Here is an 18,561-nt window from a genome sequence, read left to right on the forward strand (position 1 = left end):
TCACTGGTCTAGTGTAAGCTTTCCCACAATCCTGTAAACTAGTCATGGAATGCTGAATTTCAGCTTTTCCTTACAAGGTCCAGTGCCGCAGGTCACCGTTGGGCGAGTGCTGATCTCTTGCAGATCGGCATCTACCTCCGCAGAGTGCTGTGCCTGGGGTCTTCTCTGTCACACCTGGCTTTCTACCAGAATTGTACTAGCAGTCATGTGACCGGTTATATCACACTGACATCATGCTGGTGCCAAATTCAAATGGCCCAGCCTATTTAAACTGTTATGACAATGTGCATTACTGACAGAATATTAGGCTCACTCCCATACTCCAGTGGTTATCTGCCTGCACCTACATTACCTGATACTTACTTGCATTCTGACTCAGGCTTTCGATGATTCTTTTTGCCTAGTCCTCCTGTTCTGCCTTTCCTGTTGTCCTGGTTATGACTCTGGCTTTCTCCTGACTTGTTTCAGTATGCTCCTTGGTACTGTGTTGTCTGCTTAATTTCCAACCTGTTCCTGATGACCACTCTCCAGTTCACCTTATGGCTATCAGGTCAGTCGTTTAGTCTGTGGCTATAATCTCATGCGACCACCAGCATGTACACAAGGAATCTAGTTAGGTCACAACTTACATATACCTGGTGATGGTCACCTCTGTTGTAGGGCTATGTCATCCTTCGTGTACTAAGATCATATTATCCCAGTGAGACCTATAACAACATATTCTGGACTAAAAAAAGCAGGGATGCACCTGGTAATCCCTCTTCTAAAGAATTGCTGGAGCACCTACGTAGCAGGATGGAGAAAAAGATGAATGACCACGAATTATGCAATGTCTGCAGACCCTAGTGCAGCAGATTGATGCTACTAAGCCTCCTGAAGTCCTGTCGACTCTGGTTCCCATAGCTCCAGTCCAACGTGTTGGAGCTTCATCAATATAGATACCCAATCCCCTGAAATTTGATGGGGACGCTAAAAGCTATCAGTGATTTATGTCAATTTGAATTGTAAGCTAACATCCCAACAGAAAAGGGGGAAGGCAGCTTATATTATTTCTCTGATATTTGGGCAGACCTTGGCCAGGGCCTCTCTTTAATGGCAAAGAAACAATCCTCTGCTGCACAGCTGTACAGATTTTTGGACACCTTTAAGAAGTCTTTTTATGAACCTGGATGGGTAATGTCTGCAGCCTACAAAATATTGTGTCTGAAACAAGGTACTCAGTTGTAGGACAACATGCAGTACACTTCAGAACCTCTGCCTCTGAGCTTCGCTGGAATAATGAGGCCCTCGGTGCTATCCTCTGGCATTGGAGCAACAAGTCAAAGCATCAAGGGAGATGCCATCCTCTTTGGATGATTTAATATCCCTCTGCATCAAGGTGTATTTATGCCATAAGGAGAGAAAGGGACGCTCCGGGCAGACACCCCGCAGCCTGTGGAGCTGCTTAGAACTTCCTAAGGATGCTTCTCAAAAAGCGCTACTTCTCAGAGACAGCTGCCCCGCCCCATGGGTATGACATCTTGGCATTAGGGGACAGGGCTGGCACAGGCTGCCCTACCACCCTGTTACAGTGCTTTTGTTTGCACTTGCAAAGTTCAGCATGTTAAAGCCTGGTTAGACAGCACATAATAACCTATAATAATAGTAAAATATGATTAGTTATTTGGGTTGGCTGTATTTATTCTTATTATAGACAGGTCCTTTATAATTAATATGCAATATGTTGAACCTGCTATCATCCTTTCTAATTAGAGGGGCTTTGTTTCTTACACAACAAGAGAGAATCCACTCTCAACATAATAATAAATAATCAGTGGTAGCATACATTAGCACTCAGCTTGAAATCGTAATGAACTGGATTACCCGTATTTGTTAGTAAATAATGTGGTCACGCTAATATTAATATAATCCATTTACTAATAACACCAAATATAAACAATGTGATATTAAAATCAACAGTACTTAGCTAAACAGAGTAAACAACAAATACAGGACCATTAGCCCGTCAAGAGGTTGGGCTGTCCCCCCCCCCCCTTCCCCCCTAAGTCCCACGAAGCAGGCAGGCTGGTGCCATCCAACCCTGACTGAAGATAACAAACATATAAAATAAATGCAGAAAACTCTTCAGGAGCTTCCTTCAGCGTGACCGGCTCCTCCGGGCACATTTTCTAAACAGAGTCTGGTAGGAGGGGCATAGAGGGAGGAGCCAGCGCACACTATCAAATTCTTAAAATGTCCATGGATCCTAGTGGACCCGTCTATACCCCATGGTACTAAATGGAACCCCAGTATCCTCTACGGACTACGAGAAAAGGATTTAACGGTAGGTAATTAAAATCCTATTATCTGCTGTATCCAGCTGTAGACTGTAATGTGATGGCATAGTTATTTTATGCTTTTTGCGAATACACACAGAAATCACCCCCTATTTGCAATCCAGTGTCATCACAGAAATGTACGACAAGGGGAGGGAGATGCAGACTGACTATGTATAGATTTAGAATGTGCTGGAGTAAGGCCCACAGAGCTTTGGTACTGAAATTCCTGTCAATCATAAGTACTATGGGGGTAATTCCAAGTTAATCGCAACAGGAAATTTTTTAGCAGTTGGGCAAAACCATGTGCACTGCAGGGGGGGCAGATATAACATTTGCAGAGAGAGTTAGATTTGGGTGGGTTATTTTGTTTCTGTGCAGGGTAAATACTGGCTGCTTTATTTTTACACTGCAATTTAGATTGCAGATTGAACACACCACACCAAATCTATCTCTCTCTGCACATGTTATATCTGCCCCTCCTGCAGTGCACATGGTTTTGCCCAATTGCTAACAAACTTGAAGCTGCGATCAACTCAGAATTACCCCTCATATGTAAGTTCAACAAAGTATTTTGCTTATATTGTATTATTAATATGACATTTATTCTCTATTGCTAAATTCATAGTTCTGCTCTATGGAATGAGTGTTTTGCAGCCCACTTGCAGAAGAAAAGCTAGCCATTTTTTAATTATACCAGAGATGCTTACAGTATATAAGTAATGCGAGCCATACAGCTGCGCCACATTTCCCCAATCCGATGATCCGCTGTTCAAAAATGCTGATTGGCGGCTATCGATGACCTGCATTCCGTCTGGGAATCAGAGAAATTCTGCATGTAAAAAATCCCCTATTGCCAATCCCAATAATTTTTTGGTCGGGATCAGCAAAGCAGGCAAATCCAACAGGTGTGATGTCCTTGATTCACCGGCGTCGGGGGTTCGGGGAATTGCACCAATCCATCGCAAATGGATGGGGACTATAAGTCTCTTCTCTCAGTACACTACAGGATCCATCAGACAGGGAGAGGTTATTTCAGTGCTTTAGAGTAAACAGCATTTACAGTATATACAGCACTTATGGTTTTTTCCTTGCTCCAAAAAGAATAACTTGACAGGGTAGCAAGTATTTTAGAGTGACTGTATTAAAATGCATAAATAGGAGAAGTAATGAGCAAAATAAAAAATAATAAGACTTATTATTTCAGCAACATCCTTACTATGAACTAAAACAGGTGGATTTTATATGCCCCATGAAATCCACATTAATATTTCAAAGAATTGTAGGTATCACAAATTTTTTTCTACCAACCCTTAATTAAGTTCCCTATTATAAATTGAATAGAAAGACTCACACCAAGAAAAACACTCGCTGTCAATCCAATATTATTTACATTTTTTTTTATTGAACTTGATAGGATTTTTTCAACTGTGCAGTAACTACAAATGTTTGAAAACTGAAGATATTGGGGGAAAAATATCTGCTCATGGGAGAACTAGCCAATTCCAATCTACAATCAGCTATCAGTTAGAATGGATGGTAGATGTCGTTGGATGACATCTGAATCTGATCATGTAAGCAGCTATCATCTAATCATACTAACCGACTTCTATCTCATGCTGACAGTTGTTACTAACATCAAATGTCCAGATCTTTGGTATCTGCCAATATATGTCATAAATAACCAATATTTAATGCCCAGTGATTGTGCCAAGCTGATACTGTTCAGAGTAACACTGACACTGGCTTCTTGGAGCCTAAGAAACAATAGCTTTCAGAGAAGGTTAACAAATAAGTCAGTGCCTCCCCAGCTACTGACCTCACTGCACGTTACTGGAATGCACCGATGATCGCAAGGAGTTTGACAGGAAGAGGGTGTTTGTGGGTGGCAACTGACCGTTTCCAGGGAGTGTCCGTAAAAACGCAGGCGCGACCCGGCATTTTGAAAGAGGGTTTCCGTCGTAAGCTCCAGCCCCGATCATCGCAGCGGCTGAGTAAGTCCTGGGCAGTGCGGAGACTGAAGAAACTTATATTTGTGCAGCTCTGCCAACGAATGCGATCCCACAACTGCAAAAAGGTAATACCCTCCCCCTGTAGGCGGCGATTACCTGATGGCAGGGATGCAAAAAACTCACCCTAGCGATCAGGTCTGAGATTAGGCGCAATGTCTAATAGGTCACTATAAGTACCACACTCCATCACTCATACACATGCCAAATGAACCAAACTGTAACAAGCAGGTTCCGTCCTGGTTTTCAAGTCAGTTCCATGAGTACTCACAGAGCAGTACATATAGAGATTTATTGACTGTGACATCCATTCACAGTAAATTCCCCCTCACAGCAAGGAAATACTGTATAAGTAGTGAAAAAACTTTTATAAAGCAACTTTTTATAACAAGAACCTCACTAACTTTCTGTTCTGTGTTGCTGTGTATCTTTAGGCATCATCACATGTAGCACAACATATGTGGATAATAATAATAATTAGAATTGTACCTTAACTATTGATTAATACTTTTATATATTATAACATATTACTGCCTCTTTAAATGAGAATATTATGATGACAAATACATTGTGACATCCTAAAAATATTCATAGTTTCTCCAGAGAACACAACCAAACCTATTATTCTATAACATATCGCAATAATGATTCATTCACACAATAGTTAGCATAATAAAATAACATATAAATTGCGGCACAATAATGGAAACATCTGGGTAAATTAGGCAGCATTTGCAACCATCATTAGTCAATTGTCAGCTGTTGATGAATAGTGCTGCATTTTTCCTACACAACTCCAGCCAGTGGTAGACTATGGGAAGGAGTCTGTAAGTTTATAGAATCTGGTCTAGCATTTGACTGGATGGACCTGCAACATTTCATATGACTTGCAATATCCTCAGTAGTTATGTCTCTCCTGTACTCACATCTTTGGGGTCTGATCCCTTGAAAACACATATACTTATGCTTAATGTTGAGTTGAATGCAAATCTGGTGTAGCTGTTCCAACAATGCATGCATGGAACTAAATGAGTATATTTGCCCATAAGAGGAGTTGTAAATATCTTCATGATGAACCTGCCCCCTAACTAGTTCCAAAAGATCCATCTGAACACATAGCCGCAGTTGGATAGGCATGCCCTCAGCGAACTTTGCCATCATGAGACTGCCCATTAACAGTCCAGCTATGTCAGCCATAAATGGAGATGAAACTGCAATGAGTACACTTGGTTCTGTATGTACAAATTCTGCCAAGCCAAATATATCTCTTAATTTAATGGACACATTTACTGAAATAAGAGACAGACAGACTTTCAGTACTTCAATAATCCCTTCAATATAAGAACTGAATATGCTTGTCTACGTGTTGTTAATTGGAACAATTCTCTAGTTTCTGGGATCATTGAAACTGATCAACCTTCACAGAAATAGAACAATAACAATCACACTTTCTTTCCCAACCTAAAATCTTCTTAGTTTGGGAATTTAGGAAGCATGCGGGAAAGTACTGTAAATGCAGCTGGCATTGGTTCTTGTGTTCACAAGATGGGCATACAAAATGGGGGTACAGGTACGTGGAATTGAAGATACTTGATTGGCCAAAAGTCTGAATGCTTTTGATAGCTGTCCACTAAGCCTTAGATCAGGGCCTTAGAATCTGCTCCTCTGTTCTTTTCTCAGCTAGCCGCATCTGCAAAAGCTGAGCAAACAACAAGAGATATTGTGGACAGTCAGTTTAAAGCACCAGCTCCTCCCACTCGGATTCTAAATCAAGTGCAACTGTAATTGAACATACCATTGGTTTCCTGCTTTCTGTTCATCAGTGAAAGGAGAGCTCAAAATATTATTTTTTTGCTGTTTTTAAACTGCCAAGCGAGTTAAAAATAATCAAATGACAAATTAAGCATATTAGAATATTAGATCTGATACAATATTTAGTTTTGTACTTGGCAGATCATACGAACTCAACGGATAAGTTTACTAATTAGGCATTATCAAAGCCGCCACATCGTCTGCAGTATTGGCGTGGTTTGTAGTTAATATTATTTCCTTTTATTTGCAGCAATCAAAACCACCAAAGAAGTGGCGGCTTTAAGAAGCGCCACTTAGTAACTTTACCCCAAAGTCTTTCTTATACTGTAACAGATAATAATAATAATAAAGGTTTTTATTTTTTAGTGGGTTTATTTCAGAGACTGGTGCTTTAAGAAAAATAATGGTTTCCCCATCATCCTTACTTTACCTATTGTATTGTATCCTGCTATTGGATGATTGGCAGAATTGTCTTTTGGCCAATAAGAAGACAATTAACTTTAGACAAAGGTCATAAATAAACTTTTGCATGAGAACCTCCTGATTATTGCCAAGCAATTAGGAGAAGAGATGCCATTAGACTGCAGGAGTAGTCGTTTTAGCATTTGACACAGATACTGTAGCATGTAATGTTATACATTTTCATGCATAACATTACCTCAGATATTCTTCCTTGCAAGTTGCTTTTCTGCTTTTCTTCGTTTGAAAGCGGTTATCTCATCCTGCAGAAAACCATGACCCACTTGCCTGTGAACGATATCAAAATAGTGACGACAAAAATAACAAAAAAACAGTTAGGTGGACAGCAAGAGGATATCCTGCTCCTGGACTGCATGGTCTCTCCGCTTACCCTGACTTGGTCACTGGAGGGACAGGTAACGGTTTTCTAAAACCTTCTTTTCCAACCAGCCAGAATGTCTCTTCAACACCTTTACCCTTATCCAAAAGAGACAAAGGACATAATTACCAAGGAGCTTTGGAAGAGCCCTACTGGCCCACCACTGTTGGGCTAGCCTTCAATCCAGTTTAGAAGTCTTTTGGAGCAAAAAAGAGTCAATTTTAAAATATATTAGGTGCATACTGTATCTCAGGAAATGTATATTTCTCTAACGTCCTAAGTGGATGCTGGGGACTCCGTAAGGACCATGGGGAATAGCGGCTCCGCAGGAGACTGGGCACAAAAGTAAAGCTTTAGAACTACCTGGTGTGCACTGGCTCCTCCCCCTATGACCCTCCTCCAAGCCTCAGTTAAGATTTTGTGCCCGAACGAGAAGGGTGCACACTAGGTGGCTCTCCTGAGCTGCTTAGTGAAAAGTTTAGTTTTAGGTTTTTTATTTTCAGTGAGACCTGCTGGCAACAGGCTCACTGCATCGAGGGACTAAGGGGAGAAGAAGCGAACTCACCTGCGTGCAGAGTGGATTGGGCTTCTTAGGCTACAGGACATTAGCTCCAGAGGGACGATCACAGGCCCAGCCATGGATGGGTCCCAGAGCCGCGCCGCCGGCCCCCTTACAGAGCCAGAAGACAGAAGAGGTCCGGAAAATCGGCGGCAGAAGACGTCCTGTCTTCAACAAGGTAGCGCACAGCACTGCAGCTGTGCGCCATTGCTCTCAGCACACTTCACACTCCGGTCACTGAGGGTGCAGGGCGCTGGGGGGGGGGGGGGCGCCCTGAGACGCAATAAAAACGCCGATAAGGGGGCGGAGCCTATCTCCTCAGCACACTGGCGCCATTTTCCCTCACAGCTCCGTTGGAGGGAAGCTCCCTGGCTCTCCCCTGCAGTCACTACACTACAGAAAGGGTTAAAAAAGAGAGGGGGGGCACTAATTAGGCGCAGTATTAATAAAACAGCAGCTATAAGGGGAAATACACTTATATAAGGTTATCCCTGTATATATATAGCGCTCTGGTGTGTGCTGGCAAACTCTCCCTCTGTCTCCCCAAAGGGCTAGTGGGGTCCTGTCCTCTATCAGAGCATTCCCTGTGTGTGTGCTGTATGTCGGTACGTTTGTGTCGACATGTATGAGGAGAAAAATGATGTGGAGACGGAGCAGATTGCCTGTAATAGTGATGTCACCCCCTAGGGGGTCGACACCTGAGTGGATGAACTGTTGGAAGGAATTACGTGACAGTGTCAGCTCTGTATAAAAGACAGTAGTTGACATGAGACAGCCGGCTACTCAGCTTGTGCCTGTCCAGACGTCTCATAGGCCGTCAGGGGCTCTAAAGCGCCCGTTACCTCAGATGGCAGATATAGACGCCGACACGGATACTGACTCCAGTGTCGACGGTGAAGAGACAAATGTGACTTCCAGTAGGGCCACACGTTACATGATGGAGGCAATAAAAAATGTTTTACACATTTCTGATAATACGAGTACCACCAAAAAGGGGTATTATGTTCGGTGAGGAAAAACTACCTGTAGTTTTCCTGAATCTGAGAAATTAAATGAGGTGTGTGATGATGCGTGGGTTTCCCCCGATAACAACTGATAATTTCTAAAATGTTATTGGCATTATATCCTTTCCCGCCAGAGGTTAGGGTGCGTTGGGAAACACCCCCTAGGGTGGATAAAGCGCTCACACGCTTGTAAGGGCTCTACCCTCTCCTGAGATGGCCGCCCTTAAGGATCCTGCTGATAGAAAGCAGGAGGGTATCCTAAAATGTATTTACACACATACTGGTGTTATACTGCGACCAGCAATCGCCTCAGCCTGGATGTGCAGTGCTGGGTTGGCGTGGTCGGATTCCCTGACTGAAAATATTGATACCCTAGATAGGGACAGTATATTTTTGCCTATAGAGCATTTAAAAGATGCATTTCTATATATGCGTGATGCACAGCGGAATATTTGAAGACTGGCATCAAGTCTAAGTGCGTTGTCCATTTCTACCAGTAGAGGGTTATGGACACGACAGTGGTCAGGTGATGCGGTTTTCAAACGGCATTTGGAACATGAGAAGACGCCGTATTATCAGGCGCAGTCTTTTCGTGGACAAGCGGGCAAAAGGTTCCTCATTTCTGCCCCGTGACAGAGGGAGAGGAAAAAGGCTGCAGAAATCAGCCAGTTCCCAGGAACAGAAACCCTCTCCCGCCTCTGCCAAGCCCTCAGTATGACGCTGGGGCTTTACAAGCAGAATCAGGCACGGTGGGGGGCCCGTCTCAATGAATTTCAGCGCGCAGTGGGCTCACTCGCAAGTAGACCCCTGGATCCTTCAGGTGATATCTCAGGGGTACAAATTGGAATTCGAGACGTCTCCCCCTCGCCGTTTCCTAAAGTCGGCTTTACCGATGTCTCCTTCTGACAGGGAGACAGTTTTGGAAGCCATTCACAAGCTGTATTCCCAGCAGGTGATAATCAAGGTACCCCTCCTGCAACAGGGAACGGGGTATTATTCCACACTGTTGTGGTACCGAAGCCGGACGGCTCGGTGAGACCGATTCTAAATCTAAAATCTTTAAACACTTACATACAGAGGTTCAAATTCAAGATTGAGTCACTCAGAGCAGTGATTGCGAACCTGGAAGAAGGGGACTACATGATGTCTCGGGACATCGAGGATGCTTACCTTCATGTCCAAATTTACCCTTCTCACCAAGGGTACCTCAGGTTTATGGTACAGAACTGTCACTATCAGTTCAGACGCTGCCGTATGGATGGTCCACGGCACCCCGGGTCTTTACCAAGGTAATGGCCGAAATTATGATATTCCTTCGAAGGAAGGGAATTTTAGTTATCCCTTACTTGGACGATTCCCTGAAGATCCAGGGAACAGTTGGAGGTCGGTGTAGCACTATCTCAGGTAGTGTTGCGGCAGCACGATTGGATTCTCAATATTCCAAAATCGCAGCTGGTTCCGACGACTCGTCTTCTGTTCCTAGGGATGATCCTGGACACAGTCCAGAAAAAGGTGTTTCTCCCGGAGGAGAAAGCCAGGGAGTTATCCGAGCTAGTCAGCAACCTCCTAAAACCGAGCCAAGTCTCAGTGCATCAATGCACAAGGGTTCTGGGTAAAATGGTGGCTTCCTACGAAGCAATCCCATTTGGCAGATTCCACGCAAGAACTTTCCAGTGGGACCTGCTGGACAAATGGTCCGGGTCGCATCTTCAGATGCATCAGCGGATAACCCTGTCACCAAGAACAAGGGTGTCCCTCCTGTGTTGGTTGCAGAGTGCTCATCTTCTAGAGGGCTGCAGATTCGGCATTCAGGACTGGGTCCTGGTGACCACTGATGCCAGCCTGCGAGGCTGGGGAGCAGTCACACAGGGAAGGAATTTCCAGGGCTTATGGTCAAGCCTGGAGACATCACTTCACATAAATATCCTGAAGCTAAGGGCCATTTACAATGCTCTAAGCTTAGCAAGACCTCTGCTTCAAGGTCAGCCGGTGTTGATCCAGTCGGACAACATCACGGCAGTCACCCACGTAAACAGACAGGGTGGCACAAGAAGCAAGAGGGCAATGGCAGAAGCTGCAAGGATTCTTCGCTGGGCGGAAAATCATGTGATAGCACTGTCAGCAATTCCGGGAGTGGACAACTGGGAAGCAGACTTCCTCAGCAGACAAGACCTCCACCCGGGAGAGTGGGGACTTCACCCAGAAGTCTTCCACATGATTATAAACCGTTGGGAAAAACTCGACAGGTATTGCGCCAGGTCAAGGGACCCTCAGGCAATAGCTGTAGACGCTCTGGTAACACCGTGGGTGTACCAGTCAGTGTATGTGTTCCCTCATCTGCCTCTCATACCCAAGGTACTGAGATTGATAAGATGGAGAGGAGTAAGCACTATATTCGTGGCTCCGGATTGGCCAAGAAGGACTTGGTAACCGGAACTTCAAGAGAGGCTCACGGAGGATCCGTGGCCTCTACCTCTAAGAAGGGACCTGCTCCAGCAAGGACCCTGTCTGTTCCAAGACTTACCGCGGCTGCGTTTGACGGCATGGCGGTTGAACGCCGGATCCTGAAGGAAAAAAGGCATTCCGGATGAAGTCATCCCTATCCTGATCAAAGCCAGGAAGGATGTAACCGCAAAACATTATCACCGCATTTGGCGAAAATATGTTGCGTGGTGCGAGGCCAGTAAGGCCCGACGGAGGAAATTCAACTGGGTCGATTCCTACATTTCCTGCAAACAGGAGTGTCTATGGGCCTGAAATTGGGGTCCATTAAGGTTCAAATTTCGGCCCTGTCAATTTTCTTCCAAAAAGAACTAGCTTCAGTCCCTGAAGTTCAGACGTTGTAAAAGGGGTACTGCATATACAGCCTCCTTTTGTGCCTCCAGTGGCACCTTGAGATCTCAATGTAGTTTTTGGGTTCCAAAAGTCACATTGGTTTGAACCACTTAAATATGTGGAGTTAAAATATCTCACATGGAAAGTGGTCATGCTGTTGGCCCTGGCCTGGGCCAGGCGCGTGTCAGAATTGGCGGCTTTATCCTGTAAAAGCCCTTATCTGATTTTCCATTCGGACAGGGCGGAATTGAGGACTCGTCCTCAGTTTCTCCCTAAGGTGGTTTCAGCGTTTCACCTGAACCAACCTATTGTGGTGCCTGCGGCTACTAGGGACTTGGAGGACTCCAAGTTGCTAGACGTTATCAGGGCCCTGAAAATATATGTTTCCAGGACGGCTGGAGTCAGAAAATCTGACTCGCTGTTTATCCTGTATGCACTCAACAAGCTGGGTGCTCCTGCTTCTAAGCAGACTATTGCTCGTTGGATTTATAGTACAATTCAGCTTGCACATTCTGTGGCAGGCCTGCCACAGCCAAAAATCTGTAAATGCCCACTCCACAAGGAAGATGGGCTCATCTTGGGCGGCTGCCCGAGGGGTCTCGGCTTTACAACTTTGCCGAGCAGCTACTTGGTCAGGAGCAAATACGTTTGTAAAATTCTACAAAATTGATACCCTGGCTGAGGAGGACCTGGAGTTCTCTCATTTGGTGCTGCAGAGTCATCCGCACTCTCCCGCCCGTTTGGGAGCTTTGGTATAATCCCCATGGTCCTTACGGAGTCCCCAGCATCCACTTAGAACGTTAGAGAAAATAAGAATTTACTTACCGATAATTCTATTTCTCGTAGTCCGTAGTGGATGCTGGGCGCCCATCCCAAGTGCGGATTGTCTGCAATACTGGTACATAGTTATTGTTACCAAAAAATCGGGTTATTGCTGTAGTGAGCCATCTTTTCTAGAGGCTCCTCTGTTATCATGCTGTTAACTGGGTTTAGATCACGAGTTATACGGTGTGATTGGTGTGGCTGGTATGAGTCTTACCCGGGATTCAAAATCCTTCCTTATTGTGTACGCTCGTCCGGGCACAGTATCCTAACTGAGGCTTGGAGGAGGGTCATAGGGGGAGGAGCCAGTGCACACCTGGTAGTTCTAAAGCTTTACTTTTGTGCCCAGTCTCCTGCGGAGCCGCTATTCCCCGTGGTCCTTACGGAGTCCCCAGCATCCACTACGGACTACGAGAAATAGAATTATCGGTAAGTAAATTCTTATTTTACTTTATATGCAAAAGCTTAAACTACAAATCAGTGATTATGCTCGATCCTGACATCTTAGTTTATTAAATATCCATTTACAGTGTACATTAACATGCAACATTGGATATATGTACATGAGCAACTATGATCACGATGTGAGAGCACAGATAAAGGTCCATTAAAAATGCTATAACCAATCAGATGTCTGCTTTCATTTTCTAAAGTGTACTGGTAAAACAATAGGTAAAATTCGATTGGTTGCTCTGGCCTGCAACATGTATTTTACGCCACAGTTGACCAGTGAATTATGGGCCTAATTCAGCATGAGTTGTAGTTGTGCAAAAATTTTCGCAACAACAACTCATTCCTCTAACATGAGGGGGGCCGCCCAGCACAGGGCAAGGTCCATCTGCCCCCCCCCCCCCCCCCCCCCCACCCTGCTCAAATGCAAGCGCTTCACTGGACAGCGAAGCACTTGCATATTAAGAGTAGCCCTCTGCCTGCGCAGCCTAGCTGCCATTCTTTGGGTCGCAGTGGCTGCGTATGACGTCATGCAGCTGTCGCGGCCCGCTCCCCAAATGGTCTGGACACGCCTCCATTGTCCAGACCTTGCCCCCCCCCATGTCAATGCCCATTAGTCACCGCGTAGATGCCCCCGCCCGCCCCATGAACGCCTCTGACTGTCAATCTGGCAGAGGCGTTCTCATAAGTGTGTGCATGTGCATTATGGCTCCTGTGCGTACGCACACTGCACTAGGGCTTCAAAATGCAAATGCATCGCTGATGCGTTCCATACCAAATTAGACCCTATGACTGGAAATATTATATAAACCCAGTAGTTGTTATTTCTTTTTTATAGAATTCTGTAGGTGTCGTACCTCTAACTTGACTCTTCAAAAAAGTTTTGTTTGCTCCCAGAGTTACAGTACCAAACGATTTACTGAGTTCCATATCTTGTGGCCCACACTTTTTATAAGGTGAGTCACTCAAAGGTTCCATGTAAGTTTCTAAATATACTGTGTGCTGTAAATGCTGTTTAGTATGCTATAATTGTTTAAAGTAATTTTCCTGCCAACTTTGATAATTAAAGGTTTTGTAGCCCAAACATGAGATTGGTCATCGCAGATATCTGATGGATAAATTAGATTAACAGACCAGCCAAATGGGCTAGAACATGTAGAAAAATCATATCTTTGCCCTGATCAATTGGCCTTGAAAGCTGTGTCTGAAAAACATTGAATTCCTAAATATTAGCTGATTATGTCATCTGCTCTGGGAAGGTCTCAACTCTGTAGAACCTTCATAAGGGTTAAAGTACAACTCATAATAGAAAAAAACCTCAGTAAATAAGAGTATTTTATATAAACTGCTTTCATTCTCTTGTTTATTGTTTGTGTCAACATAGCGCCAGCTGTCCTTTACATCATATACTGAGCTTTGTATCGCAGTTATGAAGAGAACAGTGTGTTTCTCTAAACAACAAGATGTAAATTAGCAACAGTGGTTTTCCTAATAGCTCTGGCTTAAAAGCAAGTTATATACAATAAAGAAAAAAACGCAGTGGACATGATTAACGTCAGACTATAATGAGATGGATATTGTAATTGATTGTTTCCATAAATAAGCACGAGACGAAAACAAGAAATAAAAGAAAACAATGTATTAAACTTTCATAAATAATGCATAAAACATAATAACAACAGGACTGAAAGCATATTGAAAATAATAAGAATTTACTTACCGATAATTCTATTTCTCGTAGTCCGTAGTGGATGCTGGGGACTCCGTAAGGACCATGGGGAATAGCGGCTCCGCAGGAGACAGGGCACAAAAGTAAAAGCTTTAGGATCAGGTGGTGTGCACTGGCTCCTCCCCCTATGACCCTCCTCCAAGCCTCAGTTAGGATACTGTGCCCGGACGAGCGTACACAATAAGGAAGGATTTTGAATCCCGGGTAAGACTCATACCAGCCACACCAATCACACTGTACAACCTGTGATCTGAACCCAGTTAACAGCATGATAACAGCGGAGCCTCTGAAAAGATGGCTCACAACAATAATAACCCGATTTTTGTAGCAATAACTATGTACAAGTATTGCAGACAATCCGCACTTGGGATGGGCGCCCAGCATCCACTACGGACTACGAGAAATAGAATTATCGGTAAGTAAATTCTTATTTTCTCTGACGTCCTAAGTGGATGCTGGGGACTCCGTAAGGACCATGGGGATTATACCAAAGCTCCCAAACGGGCGGGAGAGTGCGGATGACTCTGCAGCACCGAATGAGAGAACTCCAGGTCCTCCTCAGCCAGGGTATCAAATTTGTAGAATTTTGCAAACGTGTTTGCCCCTGACCAAGTAGCAGCTCGGCAAAGTTGTAAAGCCGAGACCCCTCGGGCAGCCACCCAAGATGAGCCCACCTTCCTTGTGGAATGGGCATTTACATATTTTGGCTGTGGCAGGCCTGCCACAGAATGTGCAAGCTGAATTGTACTACACATCCAACTAGCAATCGTCTGCTTAGAAGCAAGAGCACCCAGTTTGTTGGGTGCATAGTATGCATACAGGATAACAGCAAGTCAGTTTTCCTGACTCCAGCCGTCCTGGAAACCTATATTTTCAGGGCCCTGACAACATCTAGCAACTTGGAGTCCTCCAAGTCCCTAGTAGCCGCAGGTACCACAATAAGCTGGTTCAGGTGAAACGCTGACACCACCTTAGGGAGAAACTGGGGACGAGTCCGCAGCTCTGCCCTGTCCGAATGGACAATCAGATATGGGCTTTTGTGAGACAAAGCCGCCAATTCTGACACTCGCCTGGCTGAGGCCAGGGCCAACAGCATGGTCACTTTCCATGTGAGATATTTCAAATCCACAGATTTGAGCGGTTTAAACCAATGTGATTTGAGGAATCCCAGAACTACGTTGAGATCCCACAGTGCCACTGGAGGCACAAAAGGGGGTTGTATATGCAGTACTCCCTTGACAAACTTCTGGACTTCAGGAACTGAAGCCAATTCTTTCTGGAAGAAAATCGACAAGGCCGAAATTTGAACCTTAATGGACCCCAATTTGAGGCCCATAGACACTCCTGTTTGCAGGAAATGCAGGAATCGACCGAGTTGAAATTCCTCCGTGGGGGCCTTCCTGGCCTCACACCATGCAACATATTTTCGCCAAATGCGGTGATAATGTTGTGCGGTCACCTCCTTCCTGGCTCTGACCAGGGTAGGGATGACCTCTTCCGGAATGCCTTTTCCCTTAGGATCCGGCGTTCAACCGCCATGCCGTCAAACGCAGCCGCGGTAAGTCTTGGAACAGACATGATCCTTGCTGAAGCAAGTCCCTTCTTAGTATCTCTTGAAGTTCCGGGTACCAAGTCCTTCTTGGCCAATCCGGAGCCACGAGTATAGTTCTTACTCCTCTCCGTCTTATAATTCTCAGTACCTTGGGTATGAGAGGCAGAGGAGGGAACACATACACCGACTGGTACACCCACGGTGTTACCAGAGCGTCCCAGCTATTGCCTGAGGGTCTCTTGACCTGGCGCAATACCTGTCCAGTTTTTTGTTCAGACGGGACGCCATCATGTCCACCTTTGGTCTTTCCCAACGGTTCACAATCATGTGGAAGACTTCCAGATGAAGTCCCCACTCTCCCGGGTGGAGGTCGTGCCTGCTGAGGAAGTCTGCTTCCCAGTTGTCCACTCCCGGAATGAACACCGCTGACAGTGTTATCACATGATTTTTCGCCCAGCGAAGAATCCTTGCTGCCATTGCCCTCCTGCTTCTTGTGCCGCCCTGTCTGTTTACGTGGGCGACTGCCGTGATGTTGTCCGACTGGATCAGCACTGGTTGACTTTGAAGCAGAGGTCTTCCTAGGCTCAGAGCATTGTAAATTGCCCTTAGCTCCAGTATATTTATGTGGAGAGAAGTCTCCAGACTTGACCACACTCCTTGGAAATTTCTTCCCTGTGTGACTGCTCCCCAGCCTCTCAGGCTGGCATCCGTGGTCACCAGGACCCAGTCCTGAATGCCGAATCTGCTGCCCTCTAGTAGATGAGCACTCTGCAGCCACCACAGAAGAGACACCCTTGTCCTTGGAGACAGGATTATCCGCTGATGCATCTGAAGATGCGATCCGGACCATTCGTCCAGCAGATCCCACTGAAAAATTCTTGCGTGAAATCTGCCGAATGGAATCGCTTCGTAGGAAGCCACCATTTTTCCCAGGACTCTTGTGCATTGATGCACTGACACTTGGCCTGGTTTTAGGAGGTTTCTGACTAGCTCGGATAACTCCCTGGCTTTCTCCTCCGGGAGAAACACCTTTTTCTGGACTGTGTCCAGAATCATCCCTAGGAACAGCAGACGTGTCGTCGGAATCAGCTGCGATTTTGGAATATTTAGAATCCACCCGTGCTGTCGTAGAACTACTTGAGATAGTGCTACTCCGACCTCCAACTGTTCTCTGGACCTTGCCCTTATCAGGAGATCGTCCAAGTAAGGGATAATTAAGACGCCTTTTCTTTGAAGAAGAATCATCATTTCGGCCATTACCTTGGTAAAGACCCGGGGTGCCGTGGACAATCCAAACGGCAGCGTCTGAAACTGATAGTGACAGTTCTGTACCACGAACCTGAGGTACCCTTGGTGAGAAGGGCAAATTGGGACATGGAGGTAAGCATCCTTGATGTCCAGGGACACCATATAGTCCCCTTCTTCCTGGTTCGCTATCACTGCTCTGAGTGACTCCATCTTGATTTGAACCTTTGTATGTAAGTGTTCAAAGATTTCAGATTTAGAATAGGTCTCACCGAGCCGTCTGGCTTCAGTACCACAAATAGTGTGGAATAATACCCCTTTCCTTGTTGTAGGAGGGGTACTTTGATTATCACCTGCTGGGAATACAGCTTGTGAATTGTTTCCAATACTGCCTCCCTGTCGGAGGGAGACGTTGGTAAAGCAGACTTCAGGAACCTGCGAGGGGGAGACGTCTCGAATTTCCAATCTGTACCCCTGGGATACTACTTGTAGGATCCAGGGGTCCACTTGCGAGTGAGCCCACTGCGCGCTGAAACTCTTGAGACGACCCCCCACCGCACCTGAGTCCGCTTGTACGGCCCCAGCGTCATGCTGAGGACTTGGCAGAAGCGGTGGAGGGCTTCTGTTCCTGGGAAGGGGCTGCCTGCTGCAGTCTTCTTCCCTTTCCTCTACCCCTGGGCAGATATGACTGGCCTTTTGCCCGCTTGCCCTTATGGGGACGAAAGGACTGAGGCTGAAAAGACGGTGTCTTTTTCTGCTGAGATGTGACTTGGGGTAAAAAAGGTGGATTTTACAGCTGTTGCCGTGGCCACCAGGTCCGATGGACCGACCCCAAATAACTCCTCCCCTTTATACGGCAATACTTCCATGTGCCGTTTGGAATCTGCATCACCTGACCACTGTCGTGTCCATAAACATCTTCTGGCAGACATGGACATCGCACTTACTCTTGATGCCAGAGTGCAAATATCCCTCTGTGCATCTCGCATATATAGAAATGCATCCTTTAAATGCTCTATAGTCAATAAAATACTGTCCCTGTCACGGGTATCAATATTTTCAGTCAGGGAATCCGACCAAGCCACCCCAGCGCTGCACATCCAGGCTGAGGCGATCGCTGGTCGCAGTAACTGTATAACACCAGTATGTGTGTATATACTTTTTAGGATATTTTCCAGCCTCCTATCAGCTGGCTCCTTGAGGGCGGCCGTATCTGGAGACGGTAACGCCACTTGTTTTGATAAGCGTGTGAGCGCCTTATCCACCCTAGGGGGTGTTTCCCAACGCGCCCTAACTTCTGGCGGGAAAGGGTATAACGCCAATAATTTTCTATCGGGGGAAACCCACGCATCATCACACACTTCATTTAATTTATCTGATTCAGGAAAAAC

At 45.5% G+C, this 18,561-nt stretch overlaps 1 protein-coding gene across 6 annotated transcripts in view; it reads right to left on the bottom strand.

Moving 5' to 3' along the window:
- Positions 1 to 18,561, bottom strand: part of GUCY2F (guanylate cyclase 2F, retinal) — a 213,949-nt gene that overhangs the window by 18,617 nt on the left and 176,771 nt on the right. For 3 of the 6 annotated variants that reach the window (XM_063937290.1, XM_063937295.1, XM_063937294.1), the window contains one exon: positions 6,987 to 7,072. In XM_063937290.1, the coding sequence (XP_063793360.1) occupies positions 6,987 to 7,072 (86 nt within the window). Of the gene's footprint in view, positions 1 to 3,687; positions 6,024 to 6,794; positions 6,884 to 6,986; positions 7,073 to 18,561 lie in introns of those variants that run through there. The other 3 variants (XM_063937293.1, XM_063937292.1, XM_063937291.1) reach the window with 2 other exon arrangements.

The sequence above is a fragment of the Pseudophryne corroboree genome, chromosome 8 (assembly GCF_028390025.1).
Source record: "Pseudophryne corroboree isolate aPseCor3 chromosome 8, aPseCor3.hap2, whole genome shotgun sequence".
Classification (NCBI taxonomy): domain Eukaryota; kingdom Metazoa; phylum Chordata; class Amphibia; order Anura; family Myobatrachidae; genus Pseudophryne; species Pseudophryne corroboree.